Source organism: Notamacropus eugenii, chromosome 4 (genome assembly GCF_028372415.1).
Source record: "Notamacropus eugenii isolate mMacEug1 chromosome 4, mMacEug1.pri_v2, whole genome shotgun sequence".
Taxonomy (NCBI): Eukaryota; Metazoa; Chordata; class Mammalia; order Diprotodontia; family Macropodidae; genus Notamacropus; species Notamacropus eugenii.
In genome coordinates, this window is record NC_092875.1 from 108,518,894 (window position 1) to 108,544,931 (window position 26,038).

Consider the following 26,038-nt stretch of genomic DNA (forward strand, 5'->3'; position numbering starts at 1 on the left):
CTGCACTGCACTTTCTCATCAGGTTCTCATCATATTAGGTAGTGGGGGAGCTGTCAGGCATCCTGGAGAAGTAGAGTCACTACTTTCAGGACTTACAATCCAACAGAGGAAATAGGACACATATCTAAATGTATGATGGCTCCATGAGAATTATACAAGATCTGCCACTTGTAGAATATAGTATCAGAGCAAAAAAGAAAATCCCATTCTCTTTTGGCAGAGGGCCCGTTTCCTGAGGGCTACAGAGGAAAGGTCATTCTCCTAAGCATGTGCAGCTCCATAGCTCCAACTTCAGGACCCCTGATTTGTAGTTCACTTCCCCTGTTGTCCCTTTGTAATAGAAATACTGTTGTTGTCATTCAGTTGTGACCCCATTTAGAGTTTTCTTGACAAAGATATTAGAGTGGTTTGCCATTTCCTTCACCAGCACATTTTACTGATGAGGAAACTGAAATAAACAGGATTAAGTGATTTGCCCAGGGTTATACAGCTAGTGAGTGTCTGAGCCCAGATCTGAACTCGTGAAAGCTCAGCACTCTATCCACTACAACACTGAGCAGGAGTTAACATTTAAATAACACTTTATGGCTGCAAAGAATTTTACAAACATTCTCTCATGTGGTCTGAACAATAAGCTTCTCAGACTGATCATAGGCTACCCCTATTTTATGTATTATATAATCTCTAGTATTGTATTTACAGATAGCAAAACTGAATATCAGTAAGTAAACTTTCCTGAGGAAATATAAGTACTAAATGGTAAAACTGAGACTACAACTCAGGTCTTCCCATTCCCATTCCAAAGCTCTTTGCCCTATACCATACACAAATCTTCTGTATTTCTCACTGTGTTTGACACAGTGCTGGGCACATATCAAGTAATCTATAAATGGTTGGTGATCTAGAGTACCATAACAATGCAGAGTAGTAAGTAACCTGGATAAAAACTGCTTGTGGCATTTAGAAGAAACCCTCAGTTTCCATGTCCTTACTCCCAAAGAACTTCTTTATTTTTTCTCTCTGCTCTCTACAGACTGTTTGGGCTCCCACTTTACCTGGCTGCAGGCCATTTTCACCAACTTCCCAGCATTGCTTCATTTTGTGAACAAGTTGAAGTGTGTGGCTGGCCTCTGCCCCAAGGACTTTGAAGACTATGGCTGTTCCTGCCGCTTTGACATGGAGGGGGAACCCCTGGATGAGACTGACAGGTGAATTCCTAGAACCGAAGGTTTAGGGTGAGATATTGGCTTCCAGAAGTAATAGGAATTATGAATAGCTACATTAGCTAGACACAGGCTAAAGCTACTTAGTGGTCCATTGGCTTCTCAAGGCGTGCTATTGCAGTTTGGGAAAATTCAAACTGTTCAGTTCTTTGTGGATCTGTGAGTAAATCGTTATATGAAATGTAAGAGAGACAAAGACAAAGTGAGACACAGAGAGAAACATATGTATATATACATATGTATATACCAATAGATGGAAAGTTACTTAGGTAGATAGGCAGACAGACACAGACAGACAGATATATAGATAATGTCAGCTAGATGTCACAGTGGATAGAGTAGTGGACCTGGAGTCAGTACAACTCATCTCCCTGAGTTCAAATCTGGCTTCAGACTCTTACCAGTTGTATGACCCTGAACAAGTCACTTAACCCTATTTGCCTCAGTTTCCTTATGTATAAAGTGAACTAGAATGGGAAATAGCAAACCTCTCTAATATCTTTGCCAAAAACACTGCAGATGGGGTCATGAAAAGTTGGATGTGACAGAAATGACTAAACAACAAATGCATGTGTATCTCTCTATATACAAATATACACCCATGCGGAATATAATGAGATATATATATAAATGTATCTCATCATAATGATTCACTCACATATATATGTATGTATAGAATGATCTAGCGTTAGACAGCTGTATAGTATGCCAAAAGTCTTAGTGCAGTTTTAAGTTTGAATAGATTGAAACTGTACTGAGACATTTTGGAAACCCTGTATATATTCCATCTTTAGACAAGTCTAATTAAGTTTATATTTATGTGAATGACAAGGGATATAAGAATACATACATATATCTATATCTATGTGTATATTTTCATATTTCCTGTATATGCATGTATCCTTATATTCTTTTGACGTATGTGTATATATGCCCATCCACACAAATATTTTATAAGTATATAGGGACATACAAAAGGAATATAATATACACATGCATATACATACAAAACATACATAGACATGGAATGCAAGGAAATACACAGAAGTACATATAGGGATACATATTTATAGAGAGACTATAAGGACACACATGTATATATGTACATTGTAAACCCACATACACAAGTCCAATATTGTAATGTAAAGACATATGTGTGTATGTATTTGTTAATACACACTTATACAGACAATGTTGCAATATAAGGACACCTAAAAATATGAGATACACACATATGTATATACACATTACATATTAGTGTATTATATATGTATAGTTCTATAGATGTGTCATATTCCTTGGATCTCTCCTTATATTGCTCTATTGTCCTTGTATATGTGTGCCCTTCTATTCCTAGGAGATATATATACACATATATATATATTCCTACATATGATCTTCTGTATAGGTGTGTGTGTGTGTGTGTGTGTTATACATAGGGCATGTGGGGATGGGGGTGGGGGTGGTTATATCCCCCCACATATATGCATATATTATGCATAAGGATTTATTGGGGTGTACACATGTGCATGCATACATATACACATGCATACATATATGCATATTCACACATCCATGCACATGCATATATATACACAAATACGTGTGTGTGTGTGTGTATGGAAAATAAAGGCGCACAGTTGTGGTATGAAGATGCCTCACCATTCTCAAAGATGATATTTAGGCAGAATCTACCAAGCTGGAAAAGTTTCAGGTAGAGATCCAGTGAGGGACCATGGGTTTATTGTCTAAGGCCTCAGTTTAGAGATATTCATCATCAGCCCGGCTACAGGAATAACTTCTTTTGGCAACATTTTTGTGGTTAGTCAAGTGAACTTTATAACAAGCTAGTGAACTTCCAGCTTAGAGTTTAGAGTTACCTTGTGGTTCAAAGTTTGGGGCCTATTATAAGAATCTATCTTATCTAATTATCCCTAAATATGACATATGTAAACTATGTAATAATATGTATATATGTAATTTCTGTATTAATATTAGTTGTCTAGACTGACTGACCTTAATAAGTAAATAAATGTGACATTAACAATTATCCTTCTGTGGAATCACATTAAACTGAATAATTTTGACTGGAGAAAAGTAGGGGTCTAAATAACTATCAATGACAGGGCAAACTTTCTCTTCATCTTTACATTCCTGAGCGCCCGGCAAAGGCTTACGAATGGAGTAAATATGATACAAGTTTGTTACAATCCTGCTAAGCCCTTGTCATGGGTCAGTAGATGTACCTGGGCCTCTCCACTCACTTCATTGTGTCACTTTATTAAAAGTGAAACCTCTGTGTTTTAGGAAGCATTAGTGACTTTTGTATTATTAAAAAAAAAAAACACAGAAAACAAACTTTTTTCTGCCTTTGAACCTTCCAGTGGCTTTTGCATGTTTTTAAAGACCTCTAGGCAAAAGTTGTCTCTGTCTCACAAATTCTCAGCAAAAAGGAGTCCTTGAATATACATGTTTACACTCTGAAATGGGAGATAGATTCAGCTCAGTGAGTTGGTAGGAGGAGGAGATACTTCCCCTGCTCCCCACTACCTTATTCTACTGCAGGGATAGGGGTGGGAGGCTCGCTATTGGAGAAGCAGTAATCCATCAACGTCATGGCCAGATCACAAAGATTAAATTATGCATGTGGAGAACTGATGGATGGGTGAACACCCAATGTCATTCCTTTTACACCATCTGAGAGGCTTCCAGGGGCCGAGAGGGAACACTGGAGGAGAGGTAGTTTCTTTGGAGATTTGCAAACCAAACCTGAATAAATCTTGGCAGATTTATTCAGAGACCCATTACTTTTCTGTCTCAGATGTCACAGGATTGAAGACAGCTTTGCCCTGGGTGAATATGAAGTTGTGATTGCCCAGGTCATCAATCAACAAACATATATTGAGCTCTTACTAACATAGTACCACTGTGCTAATGAATATACTTTTTGGGACAGTCCTAGATTAGAGGGATGCCAGGTACGTAGTGTGCCTGATTTCAGCAAGGCATTTGGCAGAGCCAACATGTATCATCATAAAGATGATAGACTTGAAGTTGGAATGTGAGCTCCACCACTGTGACCTCAGGCAGTTTATTTCACTTGCAGATCTCAGTTTTCTTTTCTGTTAAATTAAGTGTTTGGATTAGATGGAAAGACCTCTAAGTTCCTTTCCACCTCTATATCTATGAGCTGATGATCCAAAATCATTCTCTGGACCTGTAAGGTAGGGATAAAATACCTATGGAGCCTGCTTCACAGGATTTTGATGAAGATGAAATAAAATCTAGCATGTAAAGCACTTTGTCAGTCATAAAATGCTATGTAGATAGCAGTTATTATAAAATTTTTATGGCTAAGATGGAGAGATGGAAATTACATAACCCAATCCAGTTATACTAGAATATATGTGTGTGGGTTCATCCTTCGTTGCCAAAGAAGACCATCGCATCAGAGAAATAATGACATGACTTGCACTTGACTGAGTGAGGGAGGGCTGTGCAGGTCATCAGCCTCACTTTTCCTCCAGAACCAGCTGAATCTAGCGATCAGATATTTGTCAGGATGACTGGAGATGACCCAGGATGAGGCAATTGGGGTTAAATGACTTGCCCAAGGTCACACAGCTAGTGTATGTCAAGTGTCTGAGTTGAGATTTGAACTCAAGTCCCTCCTGACTCCCCCTCTATCCACTGTACCACCTAGCTGCCCACTGGAATATAAGACACATGAGGAATATAATACACTCATATACATACATAATACACATATATATTTGGAATGTAAGGACATACACATACATGTTTGTACTTGGTTATGCAACTGGACCCTAAAAGTTTTGATTTATTGGGTTGATATCAACCTAAGCAAAAGTCCCTAGTGGAGCGTTCTAGGGACGTGTCAAGATATAATTTGTACTTGTGAGGCATTTGATTATGCTGTATAAAAATGAATTGAAAGAGCTGGGAATGTTAAGTCTGGAGAAGAGAAGTCTAAAGGTTGTCTTAAAGAAAAGACATTAGATTTGACCTGTGAGGGCAAAACTAAGGGGACAAGGCTGCAGTTGAGGATCACCGTAAGGACAAATATTCTAATCACTAGAGCTAGCCAAAGGTCAGAGGCACTGTCCCTGGGGGCCATCCAGCTTTTGCTTCCTTCAGCAAGTCATCAAGGAGACTTGGGTTTGAATCCTGGTACTGTGTGACCTTGGACAAAATCATGTCACCTGTCTGGGCCTCAGTTTCTTCATCTGTTAAAAAAAGAGTTTGACCCCAATGATCTCTAAGACTCCTTCTAATTGTAACATGCTGTATTCTATATTCCAATGTCTCTTCTGTAGTCTAACTATAACTAACGCTGTCTTCTAACATTCCATGCCCTTCCTTCAAACTTTTATTCTAAATATGATTTGTCTAGAGGGAAGTAACTCTATGTGACTCTTCTACCGGGGCAAAGCACATAGTATTATTGATCCAGAGCTGGAAGTCCCCTTAGATGTAATCTAGTCCAGCCCCCTTGTTTTACAGAGGAAGAAGCAGATCCAGAAGGTTAAGCAGGTGACACAGGCAGTATGTACCAGAAGTGGGATTTGAATTCAGGTCCTTTGAGTCTGAATCCAGGGCTCTTTCCACTCTAACAAGCTGCTTTCATTATTCTAGTAACAGATAAACAAGGAGTTCTTTCCTCTTACTCCTCAAGTTTTAATTTTATTCCCAATTATGTGTCCAGTTGTTGTTTCCAGCACCGAAAATGTTATGAAGACGCTGCTGAATTAGACTGCAACAGAGACCTAACCAAACTTTCCACTGATGTCACTTGTGACAAAGTAAACATTACTTGTGGTGAGTGAAATTCATTTCACTAAGTCTGAGATATCTTGGATAGAGGTACATGGTGATTCTAGTGTAACTGGTGTATTTGGGGATACAAAGAACTTCCTTTCTTTCCCAGGACACTCACTGTCCAGGAGGCACAGAAGTTGACCCAGGGGATTTCCTCTCCTATTCTATCATGCTTTCTGGGGCTAAGACCAGTTGGAAATGCAATGGTGATGAATTTGATGGGCATTGCCCTGGCATCCTACTTACAGCACCTATTATTCCCTCATAGGATTCAAAGTTTATATAGCTGGGAGGGATCAAAGAGGTGAGGTCATCTAAAGGGAAGTGAAACGAGTTGAGGAGTTTTCTCAATCCTCTGCATTTATTGGTCCATCTCTCCAGATTCCAAGGATCCTTGTGAACATTTTCTGTGTAATTGTGATAAAACTGCCCTTGAATGTTTTCTTCATTCGCACATCAACTCCTCTCTCAATGGCCTTGATGTTGCCTTCTGCATCCCCACGGTCACAGGTAAAAAAACTGCATTGACTTTCTCAATTTCCTCAGCTACACTTGCTGTCAGTCACTGGCTTTACCTTCTCTTTCTCATTAGTTATCCTTTGCCCAGTACAATTCAATAACTATTGATGAAGGGCCTGCTACTTTGGAAGCCCTGTGCTCAGTCCTGGGGGAGACCTTGGTTTTCACCTCCAAGAAGCTTAAACTCTAACAGGAACAAGAACACAAATAACTGTGATAGAAGATAAGGTGAGATAAGTGGAAGAGAGATCTAGCTAGGCCAAGTATGCTGGGAACTATGAGAAGGGAGAAATCATTTTCTTTTAGGTAGATAGATAGAGCTTTTATTAAACACTTTCCATATGACATGCACTATCCTAAGGTCTGGGAATCTAATGGGGGAAGATAAGACATGAAAGGGAAGTGAAAAGGGGAAAAAATGGGGAAAGTGAGGTTGTAAAGATGGGGATAAAAGAGGAAAAGGCAGGAGCTGAGCCAAAGTAGAAGGGAGTATGAATGACGGGTATTTATTGAGCACATTAATCAGGTCAACAATCATGCATTTTATGTTTTTGTTCATTTATTTGTTCTTACTTGTATTTTTTTCTATAGTATTCTATTCATTTTTTTTTAAGAATCTTGCTCAGGCTTAGCAGCAGCCATTCAATGGTGTAACCATTCAGCTGATTCAAGTGGAAACTTTTGATTTGCTCTGTTTCCAACCTCAGCTAGTTCACCTTCCTTAGGTAGCCCATGTCTCTTCCTCCCCTCCCAGGGACTCACTGTATTGGTGTATATCCCTAATCAGCATTAGCCCCATGGAAATTTAGAACTCCTAAGCTCAAGTGATCCACCAGGCTCCCCACCCCCGATAGCAAGGAATTTAGCTGTGAGCTATCAAGCCAGGCTCAATTAGCATTTAAGGGCTTACGATGGATGTGTCAGGCACCATAGCAAACACTGTAGATACAAAGAAAGGCAAAAACATCCCTCTGTCTTCAAGGAGCTCACAATCTATTGGAGAAAACAGTAGGCAAACAACTATGTACATAGAGAGGAGAAATTGGAGGTAATCTCAGAGGGCACTAGCATTAAAGGGTCCGAGAAAAGGTTTCTCATAGAAGGTGGGATTTTAGCTGACGATGAAAGGAACAGGGGATTAGGAAACAAAGAGGGAGAACATTCTAGGCAGGCTGAACAGCCCATGAAATTATATAAAGTTCAAAGATGTCATATGTGAGGAGTGTATGATTATGAGCAACTTCTATGAGCAGCTAGTGATTAATATACAAAAGAATACTGGAATGAGAGCTGAGACTTGGGTTCCAGTTCTGCCTCCTCTATAAAGTTGCTGAGTGACTTTAAACTTCTTCAAACCTCAGTTTACTTATCTACAAAATGGTGACAGTTTTAACTGTCCAATCTAACTCCATGGGGCTTCTGAGAATGAAATAAGAAAATGTGTCATCGTGGGGAATCAGAAAAAGTCATTTGACTAGAAGCCATTATTATCATGGCATGTTTGCAAATAGCCCTTCACCTGCTGGCCCAGGGTAAGTAGCCATTTGTGACTGATGAATAGGAAATAAGAATATCTGTTTCATTTATTTTACTCCCATTGTGGACTGTGGGAGAACAAAGGTTTGGGGGTTTTTTGAAACCTACGGTGTCAGTGATTCTTTTAATAAGTGGATTTGTTAAAATCATTTTGTCCACATACTATACTCTGTTCTCAAAAGGGGATTTCTTGTTCTCTAGCTGGGCTGCTGCATTCAAGTGACTTTTCCAGAAAGTTTAGACTGGGCAGCACTAGTAGAGCAGGAGGAGGGCTGAGTCTGGGCCAGGAGGACCAGGCTCTGAATCCCAGCTCTCCTTAGTGGTTCTATAACTATGAGCAAATCACCTCTGTTTTGTTACTGTCAATCAGTCACTGTAGTCATGTTCAATGCTTCATGACCTCATCTGGTGTTTTTCTTCCATGGCCTTTGATTACATTTAAGTTATTTTTTGCATTATGAGCTGAGAAGGATGCATTAACTATCTCTGCCTTTCTGCACTGGATTGTTAGATTTTTATGCCCTAGTACATGGTCAATTTTTGTGTATGTGCCATGTTCCACTGAGAAAACAGTATATTCCTTTCTATCCTCATTCAATTTTATTCAGAGATCTATCATATTTACCTTATGCAGACTTTTATTAACCTCCTTAACTTCTTTCTTGTTTACTTTGAGGTTATCAATTTTAGAGAGGGGGAGGTTGAGGTTCCCCCTAGTATAGTTTTGCTGTCTATTTCTTCCTGTAACTCCCTTTACTTATCCTCTATGAATCTGGATGCTATACCACTTGGAGCATATATGTTTAGTAATGATATTGCTTCACTGTCTATGGTGCCTTTTAGTAGGATATAGTTTCCTTCTTTATCTCTTTTATTTAGATCTATTTCTGCTTTTGCTTTGTCTGAGATTAAGATTGCTACCCCTGCTTTTTTTAGGTCAGTTGAAGCACAATATATTCTACTCCAACCTTTTATCTTTCCCCTGTGTGTATCCCCTTGTTTCAAATGTGTTTCTTGTAAACAACATATTTTTGGATTATGGTTTTTAATCCATTCTGCTATCCATCTTTGTTTCATGGAAGAGTTCATCCCATTCACATTCACAGTTATGATTACTATCTGTGTCTTTCACTCCATCCTCTTTCCCACCTTTTGTCCTTTTAGTTCTCCCTTCTCCCTTCCCCTCCACAATAGAGTTTCAGTTTTTGACCACCACCTCCCTCAGTCTTCCCCTTCTTCTTTCAGCCCCCTTCCCTTTTACTCCCCTTTTCCCTTACTACTTCTTTCCTCCCTTTTAGCGTCCCTTCCCTTTTCTTTCCCCCTTCCCCTCCCATTGCATATAGAGCTAGTTTTATTTCTAAACTGAACTGAGTTTGTTGTACCCTTCTTGAATCAATCAGATGAAAGTACTTCTCAAACAATGCTCATTCCCCCTCCCCTTTCCCTCTACTGTGATATATTTTTGTGCTTCTTCCTCTGATGGAATTTATTTATTTTTCTACTTCCTCCTTTTCATATCTCCAGTTACAATCCCTTCACACCCTTAAATCACATCATTTAATTTATACCCACTCTATCTATGTATATCCTTTTTATATTTCATAATAAATATATAATTCTCAAGATTAACAAGTATCATCTTCCCTTATAGGGATGTAAACAGTTTGCCCATATTGCATAACAAGTTTTTTTTTTCCCCCTGTTTCCCTTTTTATTCCTCTCTTGAGACCTGCATTTGAAGATCAAATTTTCTATTGAGTTCTGGCCTCTTCTTCAGGAAGGTCTGGAAATCCCTTATTTCATTGAATGTCCATCTCCTTGCCTGAAATATTATGCTCAACTTTACTTGGTAATTAATCCTTGGTTATAGTCCCAGCTCCTTTGCCTCATGGAATATCATATTCCAATTCCTTCGATCTTTCAATGTAGAAGCTGCAAGGTCCTGTGTGATCTTGACTGTAGCTCCTCGATATTTGAATTGTTTCTTTCTGGCTGCCTGCAGTATTTCCTCCTTCATTTGACAGTTCTGGAATTTGGCAAAGATATTCTTTGTTGTTTTTAGTTTGGGTTCTCTTTCAGGAGGTGAACAGTGGATTCTTCCAATGACTATTTTGCCCTCTGGGTCTAGGACATCTGGGAAATTTTCTTTGATGATTTCTTGGGTGATGTTGTTCAGTCTCTTTTTCATCATGGCTTTTTGGTAGACCAATAATCCTTAGATTTCCTCTCTTGGAGCTATTTTCCAGGTTAGTTGTTTTTCCAATTAGATATTTTGCATTTTCTTCTATCTTTTCATTCTTTAGATTCTATGTGACTGATTCTTGATGTCTTATAGATTCATTAGCTTCAACTTGCCCAATTCTATTTTATATCAAATTGTTTTCTTCAGTTAACTTTTGCATTTCCTTTTCTGTCTATCTAATTGTTCCTTTTAATGAGTTATTTTCACCAGTTAGGTTTTGTACTTCCTTTTCAATTTGTCCAATTTTCCTTTTTAAGGAGTTCTCGTCAGTGAATTCTTTTTTCATATTTTTAAAATCATTGGTCAGTTTTTCTGCTCTTTCTCTAATTTGGGTTTCAAAATCTTTCCTGAGCTCTTCCAAGAAGGTTCTTTGTGCTTCCAACCAGTTCATATTCCTTTCTGAAGTTTCAGATGGGAGTACAGTCTCAATGCTGACCTCTTTGGTATTTGTGTTTTGGTCCTTGTCCCCATAGAAGGATTCTATGGTCTTTTCTTTTCTACTTTGCTTTTTGCTCATGATAGTAACCCTTTTCCTGAATTTTGAGGTAGATTTCTGTGTGTGTGCCACTGGAACACTGTCCTACAATTCTTGTGGCTAAAACTTGAGGCTTTGTGTGTTGTGGCCTCTGGTTCTTTCAGCTAGAAATTAATTGTTGCAGCTTAGCTGGTGCTGAGTTGACTGGTATTTGAAAGTAGAGGCTGGTTAAGTCTTTTTGGATTTCCCTGCAGTTATCCTGGAGGTAGCTCCTTAAGTGTGGAGGAGGGGTGGTCTGGATGCCGTAGGCTTCTCTGCTGAGCTAGAGAATAGGCAATCTCAGCTTTCTGCACTAGAGTCTTCGTGATTCCACTGGGGCGCTGTAGCTCGCCTGGGGTCCTGGTGTTGGCAGTTGCTAGCTTCACCCCCTTGGGCCTCAGATCAGTCTCCTAGTTTGTTGAGTGGGGCTGTCTGGGATAGTTCTGGTCTTGCACTGGTCACCTTTGGCCACAGCAAAAGGAACTCTCCTTAGTGATCTTTCTAGCCTCCTGTGCTGAGAGTCTGTTTACCACTTCTGCTGCTCCCACTGTTCCAGGGTTTTCCCAGGGAGATAATCTCTAATCTGGTCAAAGTCAACAAGGGGAAGGAGACAGCAGTTACTAATCACACCGCCATCTTTCTGATGTTTTTCTTGACAAAGATACTGGAGAGATTTGCCATTTCCCAGAGTTAAGTGATTTGCCCAAGGTCACACTTGTCAGTGTCTGAGGACAAATTTGAACTCAGGTCTTCCTGACTTCAGACACTGACTTACTTATAACATGGAAATGCTGACTCTCACACTATCTTTTTCTCAAGACTTTTGTCAGGAAAGAGCTTGATGAACTCTCAAGTACTAGAGAAATGGGAGTTATTCCCACCCAGCTTCTGTGTTGCCACCAGCCCATATACCCCTATCAGGAGTTGCATCCTTCCCTTTTCATAGAATTCCTTTGTGAATACCTTAACCCAAAGGTGTTTCAGTTAAGAACTGAATTCTTAAGGTTTTTTCATCTTTTTTCTCTCAAAGTTTGTCCTGTCTCCCTATTCTATAGTTCTGCTATTTGCCTCTGGAGAGACTTTTTACCTTGGTTCTGAATTTGACCTTGAGAAATTGGAAGCTCATCTCTCTTATGTTCTCTCCCTACATGTTAACTTTTCAGATACAAACAGCAAGGAAGAGATCATGACCTCCCCAAATGATCGTAAGTGTTTCTTATTATACCATGTCTCATTCATATACTGTGGCATTAAAATGGGGACGTGTATCTGAATGGGTACTGATGATATTCTTTTAAGCTTTGAGGGTTTAAGGGTATTTTCCTGACAGCTGTCCCATGGCGTACTTGTTCATTGTGAGACTTTGGATGAGTCTCTGAACCTCACTTTAGTTATATAGTTATCAGAAAAATGAGGACGGCTAGATCTGCCCTATCTTGTCAAGTGAACAAGCATTTATTAAAAACTGACTATGTGTCCATGCTACACTAAGCATTAGGGGTCCAAAGAAAAGGAAAAATAGTCCTTACACCCAAGATATAAACAATCTAACAAGGGGGACGACATACAAACAACTATGCACAAGCAGGATATAAACAAGATAAATTTGAAGTAGCCTAAGAGAAGAAGAAGGTAGGATTTTAGCTGAGACTTAAAGTAAACCAAAAGACTGCTAACAGCAACCTACTTCCAAGGCTGTTTCATCAGAACATGTCATTGAAATAGAATCTTTTTTTTATCATGAGGCTAGCAAATATCCCCTCACCTACTGGTCCAGGAACCATATGTGGCCAATGAATGAGAAATAAAAATGCTCATTTAATTTACTTTACTCCCAGTAGGGACTGTGGATGAAATAAGAAAATGTGTGAGTATAGGAAATCATAAAATTCCACTCAAATATAAGCCATGATTATCAAGAGGCTTGCAAATTGCCCCTCACCTACTGGCTCAGTCTGAGGAACCATTTGAACCAAATGAATAGGAAAATAAATCTTCACTAAATTCACTTTATAATGTTGTTGTTGTTCAGTCATTTCAGTTACGTCTGACCCTCCTGATGCCATTTGGGATTTTCTCAACATCAGTACTAGAATGGTTTGCCATTTTCTTCTCCAGCTCATTTTACAGATGAGGAAACTGAGCAAACAGGGTGAAGTGATTTGCCACATAACTAGTAAATGTCTGAGGCTGGATTTGAACTCAGGTCTTCCTGACTGCAAGCCTGGTACTCTATTTACTGTACCATCCAGCTTTCTGATTCATTTCATAATATTCAAGTATTATTAAGCCCACTTTATAGATAAGGAAACAAGCTCAGAACATTTAAGTGACTTGCCTATTATTATACAGCTTGGTTAAGAACCAGGATTCATAGGACCATAGATTAAGAACTAGAAAGGTTCTTTAAGACTATCCAGTGCAGTCCCTTCAATTCACAGATCAGATCCAGAACAGTTAAATGACTTACCCAACTCCATCTAAGTTATTAATGGCAGAGGCAAGATTTGACCCCAAGTCATTCTGACTCCAGGGCTGGCACTTTTTTCCACTGTACCACCAAGCTGCCCAACAGTTTTACAGATGAGGCCCAGAACAGTTAAATGACTGACCCAAATCCACCTAGGTTATTAATGGTAGAGCTAAGATTTGACTCTAGCTTCTCTGACTCCAAGTCCAGCACTCTGTACACTATAAGAAGCTTCCTCCCAGATAAAAGCATCCTCCAGTGGGCATTGTTGTGTTAAGCTGGAAGTATCTATCACAGCAGATGTGCTAAAATTCCCAAATTCAGCTATTCCTCTGCTCCCAATGACAGGAAACATTAATTACCTTTCATAATGAGACTAATTCAAATATCCAAGTGCAAAACAGGTCCCCATGCTGTACTTAACAGATGTGAATTTGCATTTGTTAGCATGCAGACCATTAAGTACCCTTTTTCTCCTGCCCTCACTGTTGCCTTCCTTGGATAATTAAGCTGGTCTGTGCGCTGCCTCATGATGTTATTGAGGTACAGGGCTCAGCAGTGCTCAGAGAATGCACACAGACCAGGCAGAAAACTATGAAAAACATCTGTCCCCAGTCACTCCTCTCTGAGATAATGCTTGGCTCATCTCCTCATGACCAAGTATGGAAGTTCATCACTAGCTGGGGCCTCGAAAGGATTCTACCCCCATCTTCCTCCCTGACTCAGGGTGCAGTGATCCAGGGGCATGAGTCTACCCGTAGCTTCCTTCCTTTCTGGAAGCTGCCTGGGAGCTCCAGGGCAAGTTGGATGGTGAGTTCCCTGCTACTTCGAAGAGAAATTATAGAGGAGACTCTTAGTGTAGTAGAAATTGAGATCCCTTCTGACTCAAAGATTCTATGATTCAAAGAGATCAAATAATGAGCTCCAGGGTTCCATTATCTAGTCCTTGCTGGGTAACTTCAAAAAAGGGTCATGACCTCCCTGGCCCTGGCCATCACAGACTTGACCAAGGGATGATGAGTATGGCAAAGAGTGAAAAGAGCATGACCTGGTAGTGAAGAGGTCCTGGCTCTGCTAATAGCTAGCAGAGTGACCTTGGTCAAATCACTTAAAACCTCACAGAGCATCAGGGACCCCATTAGATTGGAAGCTCCTTGAGGGTAGGGACTGTCTTTTGCTCTTTCTATCCCCAATGCTTACACAGTGCCCAGTACATAGCAGGTACTTAATACATGTTTATTGATTGATTGACTGTAGAATAAGAGGGTCATAGGCTCACAGGATGGATTGGGAGATGCCTAAATTGTCCTCCAGTGCTCAAATACTATCGTGTTCATGAAGTGAGACATTTTGGGGTAACAAATGAATGATGTGAAAGCACTGTGATTGATGCATGAGAGACCCTACTATACCACTCTGTATTGGTATCAATGACTGGTTATGTGATTTAGAGCAAGTCAGTCTACTTCAAATGAGACAGTATATGTAAAACACTTTGTAAAGAATGGAGGCTATATAAATTTACATGCTGACCATCATTCCTTATGTCTTTCTTCCTTCAATTAGGATGTAATTTTGTGGAGGGCAGAGATTCTATAACTTTTATACTTTTTATCCCCAGTGTACTTAGCACATATTAACAAGCACTTAATAAATGAATTTTATTCAAGATGGTAATGAAGATAAGGATGATTGTGGTGGGGAGTGGGGAGCACAGTGATGACTTTTGGGTTCATCCTTGACTTTCCAAGGTCTTTCCTACTAGCAGGAAGGAAAATGATATGTGGGGTCCTCTGGGAGTCGTAGAGTGTGGGGCAAAGCAACATGTAAACATCTGAATGTGCAAATTCTAGTCAGAGCCCATGTTCCTTTTTGGCACATTTGCCTCTTTTAGATGGGAAATTGCTTGTGCTGCTACTAAAACCAAGGCCAAGGGCATCACCAGGGGCAAAGGGGATTTGGGGAGGAGAGTGGTTCCATTCTCATCATGCTCTAACTTCATAGAATCAAAGGATTTGAGACAGGAGCAAGACTGGGACCTTAGAGATCATCTAGGTCAACTTTTTCTTTGATAGATGAGGAAATTAAGAAACAAAGAAGTCAAAGGACTTGCTCAAAAATGTCAAAAACCAGGATTCAAACCCAGTTCCTTGTAGTCTACTGTAAGTTTCAAAAAGGTCTTGAAATTAGACCTACACCACTAGGTTTAAGTGGGGCATAACAGGGGGAAAAAGATTATGCATAGCAAAAACTCTAAGGCAGAACATAAACACACAACCTTGTATCATGCATCCTTTCCCATCACCTTGGCAACACCCTTCTCTCAGGGTCTCAGTTGTCTCATCTCTGTCATCTGATTTTAGAGATACAGACCTTAACTGTGGAAATCCTAAAAAGGCTAGGAGAATCTATAATGTAGAGTGATAGTCCTTTTAACTGTTTTTATGGTGTTTTGTACCTAAACAGACTTTGATAATGAAAGATTTTTGTTTGTTTGCTTATTTTTAAAGTATCTTCTTTCCTTCTACAGAGCTTCTTGCCCATAGGAGCTCTCTGGCACCATGGATATCCACTGAACTAACAGAAGGTATTGTATGAGGAAAATACAAAAGAAACACCACAAAAGATAATATGTAGCTGCTCATTCACTTACTGTAACTCATGGCATCCCAGAATGATAGAACCTCAGAGTTGCAACGGACCTTAGGGGCCACCTGGTCCAATCCCTCTGTCTTAAAGATGTCTTACAGGAGACCCAGGGGAAATATGACTTGGCCAGGATCATACAGAGTAATTGGCAGATCTGGTATTTGAGTGAATCTCTTTAGATTCCAAGTCCAATCTTCTTTCTGCTTTAATACCTTTTTTGAGCCTTAGTTTCTTCATCTGTAAAATGGGAGTAATAATTTCTGCCTTACATGCTTCACAAGGCAGTCATGAATAAGCCATTTTTATAAACTGTAGAGAGATATATATCATGTGAACTTTGCTTTTATAGCTTTTAATATTTCTGCACTGTAGCATCTAATCCCTCTCTATTTTTTTCCCTTTCCTAAGGTTCATGTATATCCTCCAAACACCCAGGTTAATGGTTAAGGACTCATCTGAGTTTTCTGTTTGGAGTAACTGGTACACAAATAGGTTTAATAATAGTTGTGAAGATCACTTAACTGGGAATCACTCTCAGAGAACTTTGGTAATGTCAAATTGAGACTTTGGGAAAGTAAATTATTTCCAATTGTGTAAAAAAAAGAAATCCCACCTTCTATAGGGAGCCTTCCTTAACACCCCTTCTTAATTCTATTGTCTTCCTTCTGTTAATTAGCTTCTGTTTATCCTCTATGTAACTTACCCCATTAGATTGTAAGCTCCTTGAAGGCAGGGACTGTCTTTGGCCTCTTTTTGTGTCTCTAACACTTAGCACAGTGCCTGACACATAGTAGACATTTAATATATGTCTATTAATTGATTGATTGATTGAGGGGAACTGGGGCTCTGAGACAACCAGAAGACTCTAAGATAAACATCTGGCTCTCACCACAGAAGTGTTGCTGACTTTGCCAGTGGTGACCTTCCATGACACTGCGGGCCTATGTACAGAGGTCCTTAAGTCCTAAACCAGGACTGAAATGGTCCTAAAAATGAGGAGGGCATTGTTTAAAGGCACCTAAGAAAAATTTAGAAGTGGATTAATAGGCCAGTTGGACATGAGGGCTAAAGAGGGCCATGGAGGTCATCTGGCCCAGCTCTCATTTTAAAGATGAATGAACTAAGGCCCAAACTCTCTACAGTCTTTAAGAATTGCCCCTCTTTTCCCAGAGTAGGTAGGATTTGTAGTAAGAGCCCTGGGTTTGGATCTCCTATTGTGTGAACAATGTGACTGCTTTAGGCAAGATATTTCACCTCTGTAAACTTCTCAGTTTTATCCTTTGTTAAATGCGGAGATCGGACTAAATAGCCATTAAAGGTCTAATTCCTGTGAGTCTATGAGAAAGTAGCCTTGGGCAAGTAACCTATGAGTTACTTGACAAAGATCATACCTCTAGACCAAGTTATTATCATTCCAGGATCAAAGATGTACATCTAGAAGGGACCTCAGAGGCCATCCAGTCCAATACCCTCATATTACAGATGAGGAAACTGAGACCTAGGGAGCTGAGGTGACTTGCCCAGAATCACAAAGAATCAGGGATAATAGGTAGGATTTTGAATATGGTTCTCCTAACTCTATAGCGTTTCTATTGTATCATATTTCTTCTCCACTTTTAAGCTCAAATTTTTCCTTATGTTGAGTCTGTTGCCCATCCTGGGAGAACCTAGTATAGGTACAGGTCTGACCATTTGGGAACCATCCATATGAGACCTTTAAGAAGCATGGCTGTTTCTAAGTTTACCTGGATGCTTTAAACCCATAATGGAAACAGAGTATCTCAAAGCTGAAAGAGATCTTAGAGATCAGCCTTTCAAATCGTACATAACTAACTTAGAATATCCTCTATAATTCCCTACACAAACTGTCATTTAGTCTTTGATTAAATATCCCAATGAGGGGGAGCCCACAGCCTGCTATGAAAAGTTCTTTTTACTTCTGAATAGCCCAAATTAATATTTTTTCTGACACTATCTAAATCTGCCTCTGCTTCTAGTTCTGCCTTCTAGTGATCCCGTTTCTGGAACAGCTAGATTGTGCAGTGGATATAGTGTTGGTCCTGGAGTCAGGAAAGTTTTTTTCTGAATTCCAACCTGGCCTCAGATACAAACTAGTTATGTGACCCTGGCCAAGTCACTTCACCCTGATTGCCTCAGGGTTGGAGAAGGAAATGGCAAACCATTCCAGCCCCTCCATCAAGAAAACCCCAAATGGGATTACAAAGAGTTGGGTACAAAAACAACAACAAAACTGTTTTCTGTATAATAGTTCTTCAACTACATGAAGTGAGCTAGTGTGACCCTGTCTAAGTATTCTTCAGCGTAAACATCTCTAATTCCTTTCACCAATCTTAATACAACATTCCCATAGCCTTTCATCATTCTCATTGCCCTCCTCTGAATGCATTCATCTAATGCATGGAAGAGGAGGAGAAGGAAAAAGAGAAAGAGGAATAGTGGTCGTGGGTAAGGGTAAGGGTGAAGGTGTGGTTGTAATAGCTGCCCTTGATTTACACCTTAAAGCTTAAGAGCAATTTACATAGATTATCTCATCTGGTCCTCATCACAACTCTGTACGTAGGCATTATCTTATAGTCATTTTATACAGATGGAAGAAACTGAACCTAAGAGAGGTTATGACTTTCCCAGGATCTCATAGCTAACAAATTTCTGAGATAGGATTTGAACTCAGATTTTCCTGATTCCAAGCAAAGCCCTCCATGTACTTCATCAGACATTGTATCAGGTGCTGATGATACTAAGGAAAGAAAAAAACAGTCCTCACCTCCAAGGGTTTACTTCTATTGGGGGAAACAAGCTACAACACGAATACAGTTAAGTGCGTATGACAGACATAAAAAGTCAATACAAAGTAATTGCCTGCAGTGGGGAAGGTACTAGCATGTGGGAAAATCTGGAGGGGCCTCAAGTAATGGGTGAAACTTTAGCTGAGACTTGAAAGAAATTAGGGGTTCTATGAGGCAGAGGTGAGGAGGGATGACATCTTAAGCATGGGGGTAGGGGGAGTCTGGGCAAAGGCATGGAATGTTCTGTCCTGGGAAAAGCAAGGGGGCCTATTTGTTTAGAATGCAGAGTGTGTCAAAGAGAGCAAGATGGAGTGGAACCACATTATAGCAGACTTTCAAAACCAAGCAGAGGAATTCATTAAAACACTTCTATCCTGGGTGTGTTGCATGCCCTCTGGATTCTGCTCTCTTCTCTACCAGTCTGAGAAACCCCTCTGTGCAAAGAGACTAATGAGTCTTAAGGTGGTATTACAACCCAGGAGATAGATATTCATTTTCATAGGAATCATTTCTTCATGTCGAAAAGAACACCAGAGTAGTCATCAGAAGACCTGTGTTATTTCCCTGGATCTACTGCTAACAGGGGGAACGATCTTAGAAAAGTCATTTCACTTTTCTTGGCTAGTTTCTTCACCCATAAAGTTATGGTGCTGGACTCCAATAAGAGTTCTTAACATATTGTGTGTATATGTGTGTGTCCCTTTGAACATTCATGGTTCTCCCAAGGGGTATGGTGAACCTTAGGGGCCATTTTTAAAATAATGTTTTGAAATGAAATAAAAGTAATAGGATTACAAAGAAATTTGATCACATTGAAATAGTTATCAAATTTGTTTTTTAAAAATAAAATGTATCAAAGTATATATCAATAAGGGGATGCTAGGTGGTGCCATAGTACCACCTAGTACCCGGTGTACTTGGTACATAGTACCAGGCCTGGAATTAGGAGGATTCATCTCCCAGAGTTCAAAGCAGACCGCAGACACAGTGTGACCCTGGGCCAGTCATTTAACCCTGATTGCCTCAGTTTCCTCATCTATAAAATGATCTAGAGAAGGAAATGGCAAACTACTCCATATCTTTGCCAAGAAAATGCCAGATGGAGGCACAAAGAGTTAGACGCAACTGAACAGTAACAAATATATCAATATACCAACCATACTTTTAAAAAAAAATTTCATTGACCCTAATTTAAGAATCACTAGATTAGAGGTATATCCTGAGGTCTCTTCCAACTCTATAATATTCAATTGTCTATCTGAGCATTTACATCAAGAATGAATTGTTAATTCAAGTTATGGAATCTCTTTTCACAGTCATTCCTGAAGTACCTACAGACAGCAGCTTGAAAGATTCCTCTGTGGAAGGTATGTAGCAGGGATTTTCCTCAGCATTATTTATCAAGTCTTGTAGGGAGATATCTCCATTCAAATTCTCCTCTGCTGCCTAATGAGAGGGGGTGGGCCTTCTCAAAGAAAGTAGAAGTGGATTGTAAATTACCAAGCAGATCCTACAAAGCTAGAAAGGTTTTAACTATATAGCCCAGTGATAGATTGTGTCATTCGTCCCACAACCTTAATGAGATCTGAAAGTCTTAGTGAACTTGGAAGCTCACGATGAATCAAGAATGTGGTAGCTGACATAATCTAAGGCTTCAGAGAAATTAGTATTGAAGCAGGAGGCCTGGCTCACACTTAGAGCAAGCAGCCCGGCAGCCCAAGCTCTGGCAGCACAGGATATGGTCACAGCCCCGGGGGCCGGTGTCCCAGATCATGTTGGAACAGCTTTCCACATACCCCCAAAGAAGGGCCTTATACTACTTGGCAATGACTTAAAAGAGGCATAGTCTCTAAGTCTCTAGGTGTAGAAAGACAACAATCTCAATGGACTCAGTCCTAGTCAAACCCAGGTTAAAGTACTGTGTTCATTTCTGGGTGTTGTGTTTTAGGAAAGTCATTGATGAATTAGAAAGCATTCAATGAGATGGAATGGGACTGTAAAAGGCTAGGAAATCAGGTTGTCTGATGATCAACCAAATAAGTGACCCAGTTTAGCCTATCGGGGAAGGTTTGTGGCTGAGGTGACACTTGCCCTGGCCTTTAAAAGATGAGTAGAAATTCAACAGGTAAGGAAGGGAAAGAAGATCTGGGAACAGGAAGAATCTGTGCAAAGGCAAGGAGGTGGGAGAGTTCCGATTGTGTTTGAGAGTCAGTGAGTCATCCAGGAGCACATGGAGTGGCAGACTTCTACCATGTGGTGGAGGGCCTTAAATGCCATGTAGAAGAGTCTGAACTTTTCTCCATCTGCCTCTATTTAATTTTTGCTGCATCAGAAAACCTAAGGGGTAGAAAAGGACACATCTCATCATTATTTTGGCAGAAAGGAACAGATATGTGATCTTGTTGATGTAGGAAACTCCTGGTGGGTAACTCTCCATCAATGCAGATGAGCAACTTTTTTAGCAACATATAGTCTAAAATGATTCCTTCGGATATTAAAAGGTTAAGTGACTTACCTAGGGTCACCTAGTCAGTGTGTGTCAGAGGCAGCACCAACAAGCTTTAACCAAAAACAGTTAATGTTAGAGTCTGAATCTGGGTTTTCCTGATGCATATTATACTACCTAGAGTACAGCATATGATGCTGCATATTATCCTCATTATACAGGAGAAATTGAAACTCAGCAAGGTTAGGTTGCTTTCCCTAGTTCAAATGATCAGCAATGACCATCTGTCCCCACCAGACTCTATTTTTCCTGGTGTGCCTTTCATTTGGTTCATAGATCTTTACCCATTTGAGGAGGGAGGTGTCTGCTTCCTGATTTTACAACACATGAATTTTACCCCGGCCTTTTGCTTCAGCTGGTTTAAAGACCAGCTCGTTCTTGCTACTCTTGATGAATAAACACGTTTGGATTTTTAGTCATGTGCTTTCCACTGACCCTATTGTCCCCAGTTCGTGGAATCCCACAAGTTTCCCAGGAAGGAGCCAAGGAAAGGTGTCTAATTGGCTTCCTCTTCTATCATAATGGATTCTACCTTCTGAGAACAGAGGTGAGGTGGAAGAATCAGTTTTCATGGTGATTTTTTTTTCATTTTTCATTCAGCTGTTTCCAGAGGCCATGAAGGCACGGTACGCCCAGAGACTGCAGCTTTGATGGGTAAGTGGTCCATGGATTTCTTTGCCTCAGATATTTTTATTCTCTGCCAATGTAACAGATTCATGAAGCCAAGTATGTTGGGGTGTGAAGGCTGGAAGAGACAACACATCCCAGACAATACCACAGAGAGAGAAATTGAAATACTGAAATTGATGTCAAATCAGAAAATATTAGCTGAACAATTCCTATGAGCAAAGCACACAGTAATTATTATCCTTAACATGGGGAGGGGGACTAGGTACTAGGGGTATAAGCAGAGACAAGGATGGGAACCACATGGAGAGAGGCCCAGAGTGGCTGAATTGGCCAGCTATTATGAATCCTGTTAGATATTTGACTGAAAGTTAAAAAAAGATACAGATAACATTTTATATTTTGAGCAGTATTTCCTTTCATTCCTTAGATTTATTTGTCTGTCCATCAGGGAAATGATTCATGCTGAGTAGAACCAACCCTATTTTGGACTTGCCTCTGGTAGAAACAACCTGGGGGATTACAATAGTGAATAATTATAAAAGTGTTTTAAGGTTTGTAAAACACTTTACAATTCTCTCATTATAATCATTGTTATTATCATCTCATTTTATCCTCATTACCACCTTGAAAGATAAGAACTATTATTACCCCCATTTTGTAGGTGGGGAAACTGAGGAAAGCAGTTTTTTTTTTTTAAAGTAGCTTCTACAGAATCTCAGAGCTATTAAATGTCTTAGGCAGAATTTAAACTGGTTTTAAGTCTAGTGTTCTACACATTTTTCTGCTTAAGGAGAATAGTAAAGCCATTAGCAATGGCTGAGCTATTGAGTCACTGAGCTAATGAGTGAAGTAGGGCATCTGTTGGTCAACATTTCTGTTATTGTACTCCTTCTGTAGATGACTAAAACTGGGACGCAGACCCTGCCACAATAACATAGCTAGCACTTGGCACTACGCCTGGCATAGGAATGAATGTTCATTGGTTGATTGACATGGTTTTTGGTTGGTTGGTTGGTTTTTGTTTTGTGAGGCAATCAGGGTGAAGTGACCTGCCCAGGATCACACAGCTAGTGCCAAGTGTCTGAGGCTGGATTTAAACTCAGGTCCTCTTGACTTCAGAGGTGGTGCTCTATCCACTGCATCACCTAGCAACCCCAACATGGTATCTTTGACAAGATTAAGTAAGGTGGCACTTAAATCATAAAACCAAAGGGTCCTAGACAGAGGGAAAATATTTAACAACCAGTCATATAGGGGAAAAAATGTACCCAGGACACAGTTTTACATTTAATCTGCTTTATTAGAATTTTTGCCATTGCTTTCCAGATGATCAACAAAACAATAAGCCCTGATTTCTAGTATTTGCTGATTTTCCAGGTGTAAACACTTAACACTGAAAATTCAACAACCATCTCTCATGAGCCAGTTTGAGCTAGCTCCAATACGCCTCTGATCCCAAGTAGGTGAAAGAAGGAAGAGGGAGGGTCACAGGAACAATACTATTTTTGCTTTAGATCATGTCTTGGCAAACTCAGATGGGAAGAAACTGAGGGAGACTGGATGAGAGTCTATATTATTATGATCTATGCCCTGTCCAAATGTGAAAAGTAATAACCTTCCAAAAACTCTACTCTGGTCCCTCCTCATGACACAAGGGTGACCCTGGGTTCTCTATGGCCATGAGCACAGAGTCCAAGATTTAGCAAACTCTGTCATGCTAAAAACTGGATTTTAGTAGGTTCACGGTGACACAGTATAGATGGCTTGATTAAGTAGACCTGTAGCCCCCTTGGTAATAGAAATACATGAAGAAAAATTATGTATAATTTCCTCGTATAAATTATATATAAGTTCCCAGTATTATGGGGCCCCCTTCTGGTTCCGCAATGATAATAGAACTGAAAAAAACAAAAGGCCTTAAAGGGTGCAAAGAATGATACAGACTTTAGACTTTCTATTATTTTAACTTAGTTCTCAAAAAACGGAGATCCTTGCCTAGTGACCGATATACTAGAGCAACTGAACCATATCGGTCTTGACCTATTTACTACACATGATACTAGAAGACCAAAGAAAATTGTAGCAGTGGTTGATGAAGTTAGTTGATTTTATTGAATTAGGCTTGGAGTCAGGAGGACCCAAGTTCAAATCCAACCTCAGACACTTACTAACTGTATGATCATGGAAACGTCACTTCACTTGTTTGCCTCAATTTCCTTAACTGTAAACTGGGGATAACAACAGCACCTGCTGCCTAGTGAGAAACAAATAATATGATATTTATAGAATGAATAGTACAGGGCTTGGAGCATAACAGGTGCTAAATAAAGACTTATTCCCCTCTTAAGTTCTAGTGAATTCTCATGGGTGAGAACTTTAGAGTTGTCTGCCCAGCATTTGTGACTTTAAAAGAAAGGATCTTGTTCTTTGGGATAGACCCAGCTTATGTCTCTGCATTTAGGCAGGGCCCCCTGACTAATCTCCCTAATGAACAGTTTCTATAGGAGCTATCATCTCGGTGTTTTAGGTCCCATGCAGCCTGTCTCCATAACGAAGGGAGTAACAAGTGCCCTGTCTGGCCTTAAATCTGGGGACTCAGATGTTCAAGCTTTGAAACTGATCCCTAATGAGACGAGAGGAAAAGGTGAGTAGGAATACCAGCACTGTCCTTGGATCCGATTAGAGAGAGCCCCTGCTGCCCATATAGATATGAGAGAGCCATTAAATCACCGGAAGGAAGGTTTGGATTCTGAGCTCCAAACTGGCAGTATTGTAATATTGAATCCAAGGTGGCTATGTTTGGCTTAACTACATTTATGTATAGAATACATGTGAATATGTGTATGTGACTACATGTGCATACATAATATGTGTACATGTGCAACCACATGTGCATAATACACTGCACATACATGTGTGACTACATGTGTGTACACAATGCATGTGTATATACAATACACATGTATATGTGTGAAACTATGTGTGTGATAAATGTGTATATGTTTGTAATTACATGTGTGTATAAAATACATGTGTATATATATTGTGTAGCTGCCTGTGTGTATATGGCACGTATGTATATGTGTATAGGTACAAGTGTGCATGCTACGCATGTGTATATTACATGCGTGTATATAATACATATGTGTATGTGTGTGACTACATGTGTATATAATACATATGTATATGTGTGCATGTGTGTGCATGTGTGTGTTTGAGACAGACAAACAGAGACAGAGATACAGAGAGTATCTTGGTAGGGCTTCACCCTGGTCTGTAAGGCAAACTCAGGAAATAAGATAAAAGGAGTTTATTAACACAAAAACGCAGCAGCACTGGGTGCACTTTTTGGTGTGTATACAATGTGTTTATAATGCTCCCTGTTGGTCTTCTCTCCCTGTACAAAAAGTATCCTCTATTTGATTACAAGCTCCTTGAGGGCAGGGATTGTCTTTTCCTCATTTGTAACCCCAGCATTTAGCACAGTGCCTGGCATACAGTAGGGATGTATTCAATGTTTATTGAACTGAACTGAACTGAAAAGTGTATGCGTATAGACATAAATATATTATATACACACTGAGATACATATTCACATGTATATTCACATATACACATATATGTGCAAATTCTGTTACTTGGGATGAGTCAGCCTCAGTGACTCCAGCTTAAAACCTTACTTAGACTTTGAATATGTAGCAGTTAATCTTTATAAGACGTCCTGTGCATGTCCACTAACCTCATCTCCCCATAATTACATGTACCGGTCAAAACTACTTTTACCCTTACATAAAAGTTGCTTATTCCTGTTTACAAAAAGCAATACCAGTTTCAGTAGAGTTTTGCCACACCCAATGCTGTTGTAACCTGTGGCACATCAACATTTTAATAGCTACCTTCAGTTCCTTAAGGAGTAAGTTATGGGTAATTTCAGACACCCTGGGTCAACATGGAAGACATTTTTGTAGGGACAAGACTTATCTAGTACCATTCACCCATAGTGCCCACATGTAAGGCCTGCCCTGCATGAGATGCCATCATCCTATTCAGGCAGTGTGCATGAAGCCTTCCCGGCTTGTCTGGAGATCCCCACTGGGATGGAA

At 39.8% G+C, this 26,038-nt stretch overlaps 1 protein-coding gene across 1 annotated transcript in view; it reads left to right on the forward strand.

Annotated features, from left to right (window-relative positions):
* OC90 (otoconin 90) overlaps nucleotides 1–26,038 on the forward strand; it is a 42,165-nt gene that overhangs the window by 6,430 nt on the left and 9,697 nt on the right. Inside the window, exons 4-11 of the mRNA XM_072606561.1 lie at nucleotides 1,034–1,208; nucleotides 5,950–6,062; nucleotides 6,444–6,572; nucleotides 14,124–14,153; nucleotides 15,874–15,930; nucleotides 20,116–20,166; nucleotides 21,906–21,959; nucleotides 24,463–24,579. Of these exons, the coding sequence (XP_072462662.1) occupies nucleotides 1,034–1,208; nucleotides 5,950–6,062; nucleotides 6,444–6,572; nucleotides 14,124–14,153; nucleotides 15,874–15,930; nucleotides 20,116–20,166; nucleotides 21,906–21,959; nucleotides 24,463–24,579 (726 nt within the window). The remainder of the gene's footprint in view (nucleotides 1–1,033; nucleotides 1,209–5,949; nucleotides 6,063–6,443; nucleotides 6,573–14,123; nucleotides 14,154–15,873; nucleotides 15,931–20,115; nucleotides 20,167–21,905; nucleotides 21,960–24,462; nucleotides 24,580–26,038) is intronic.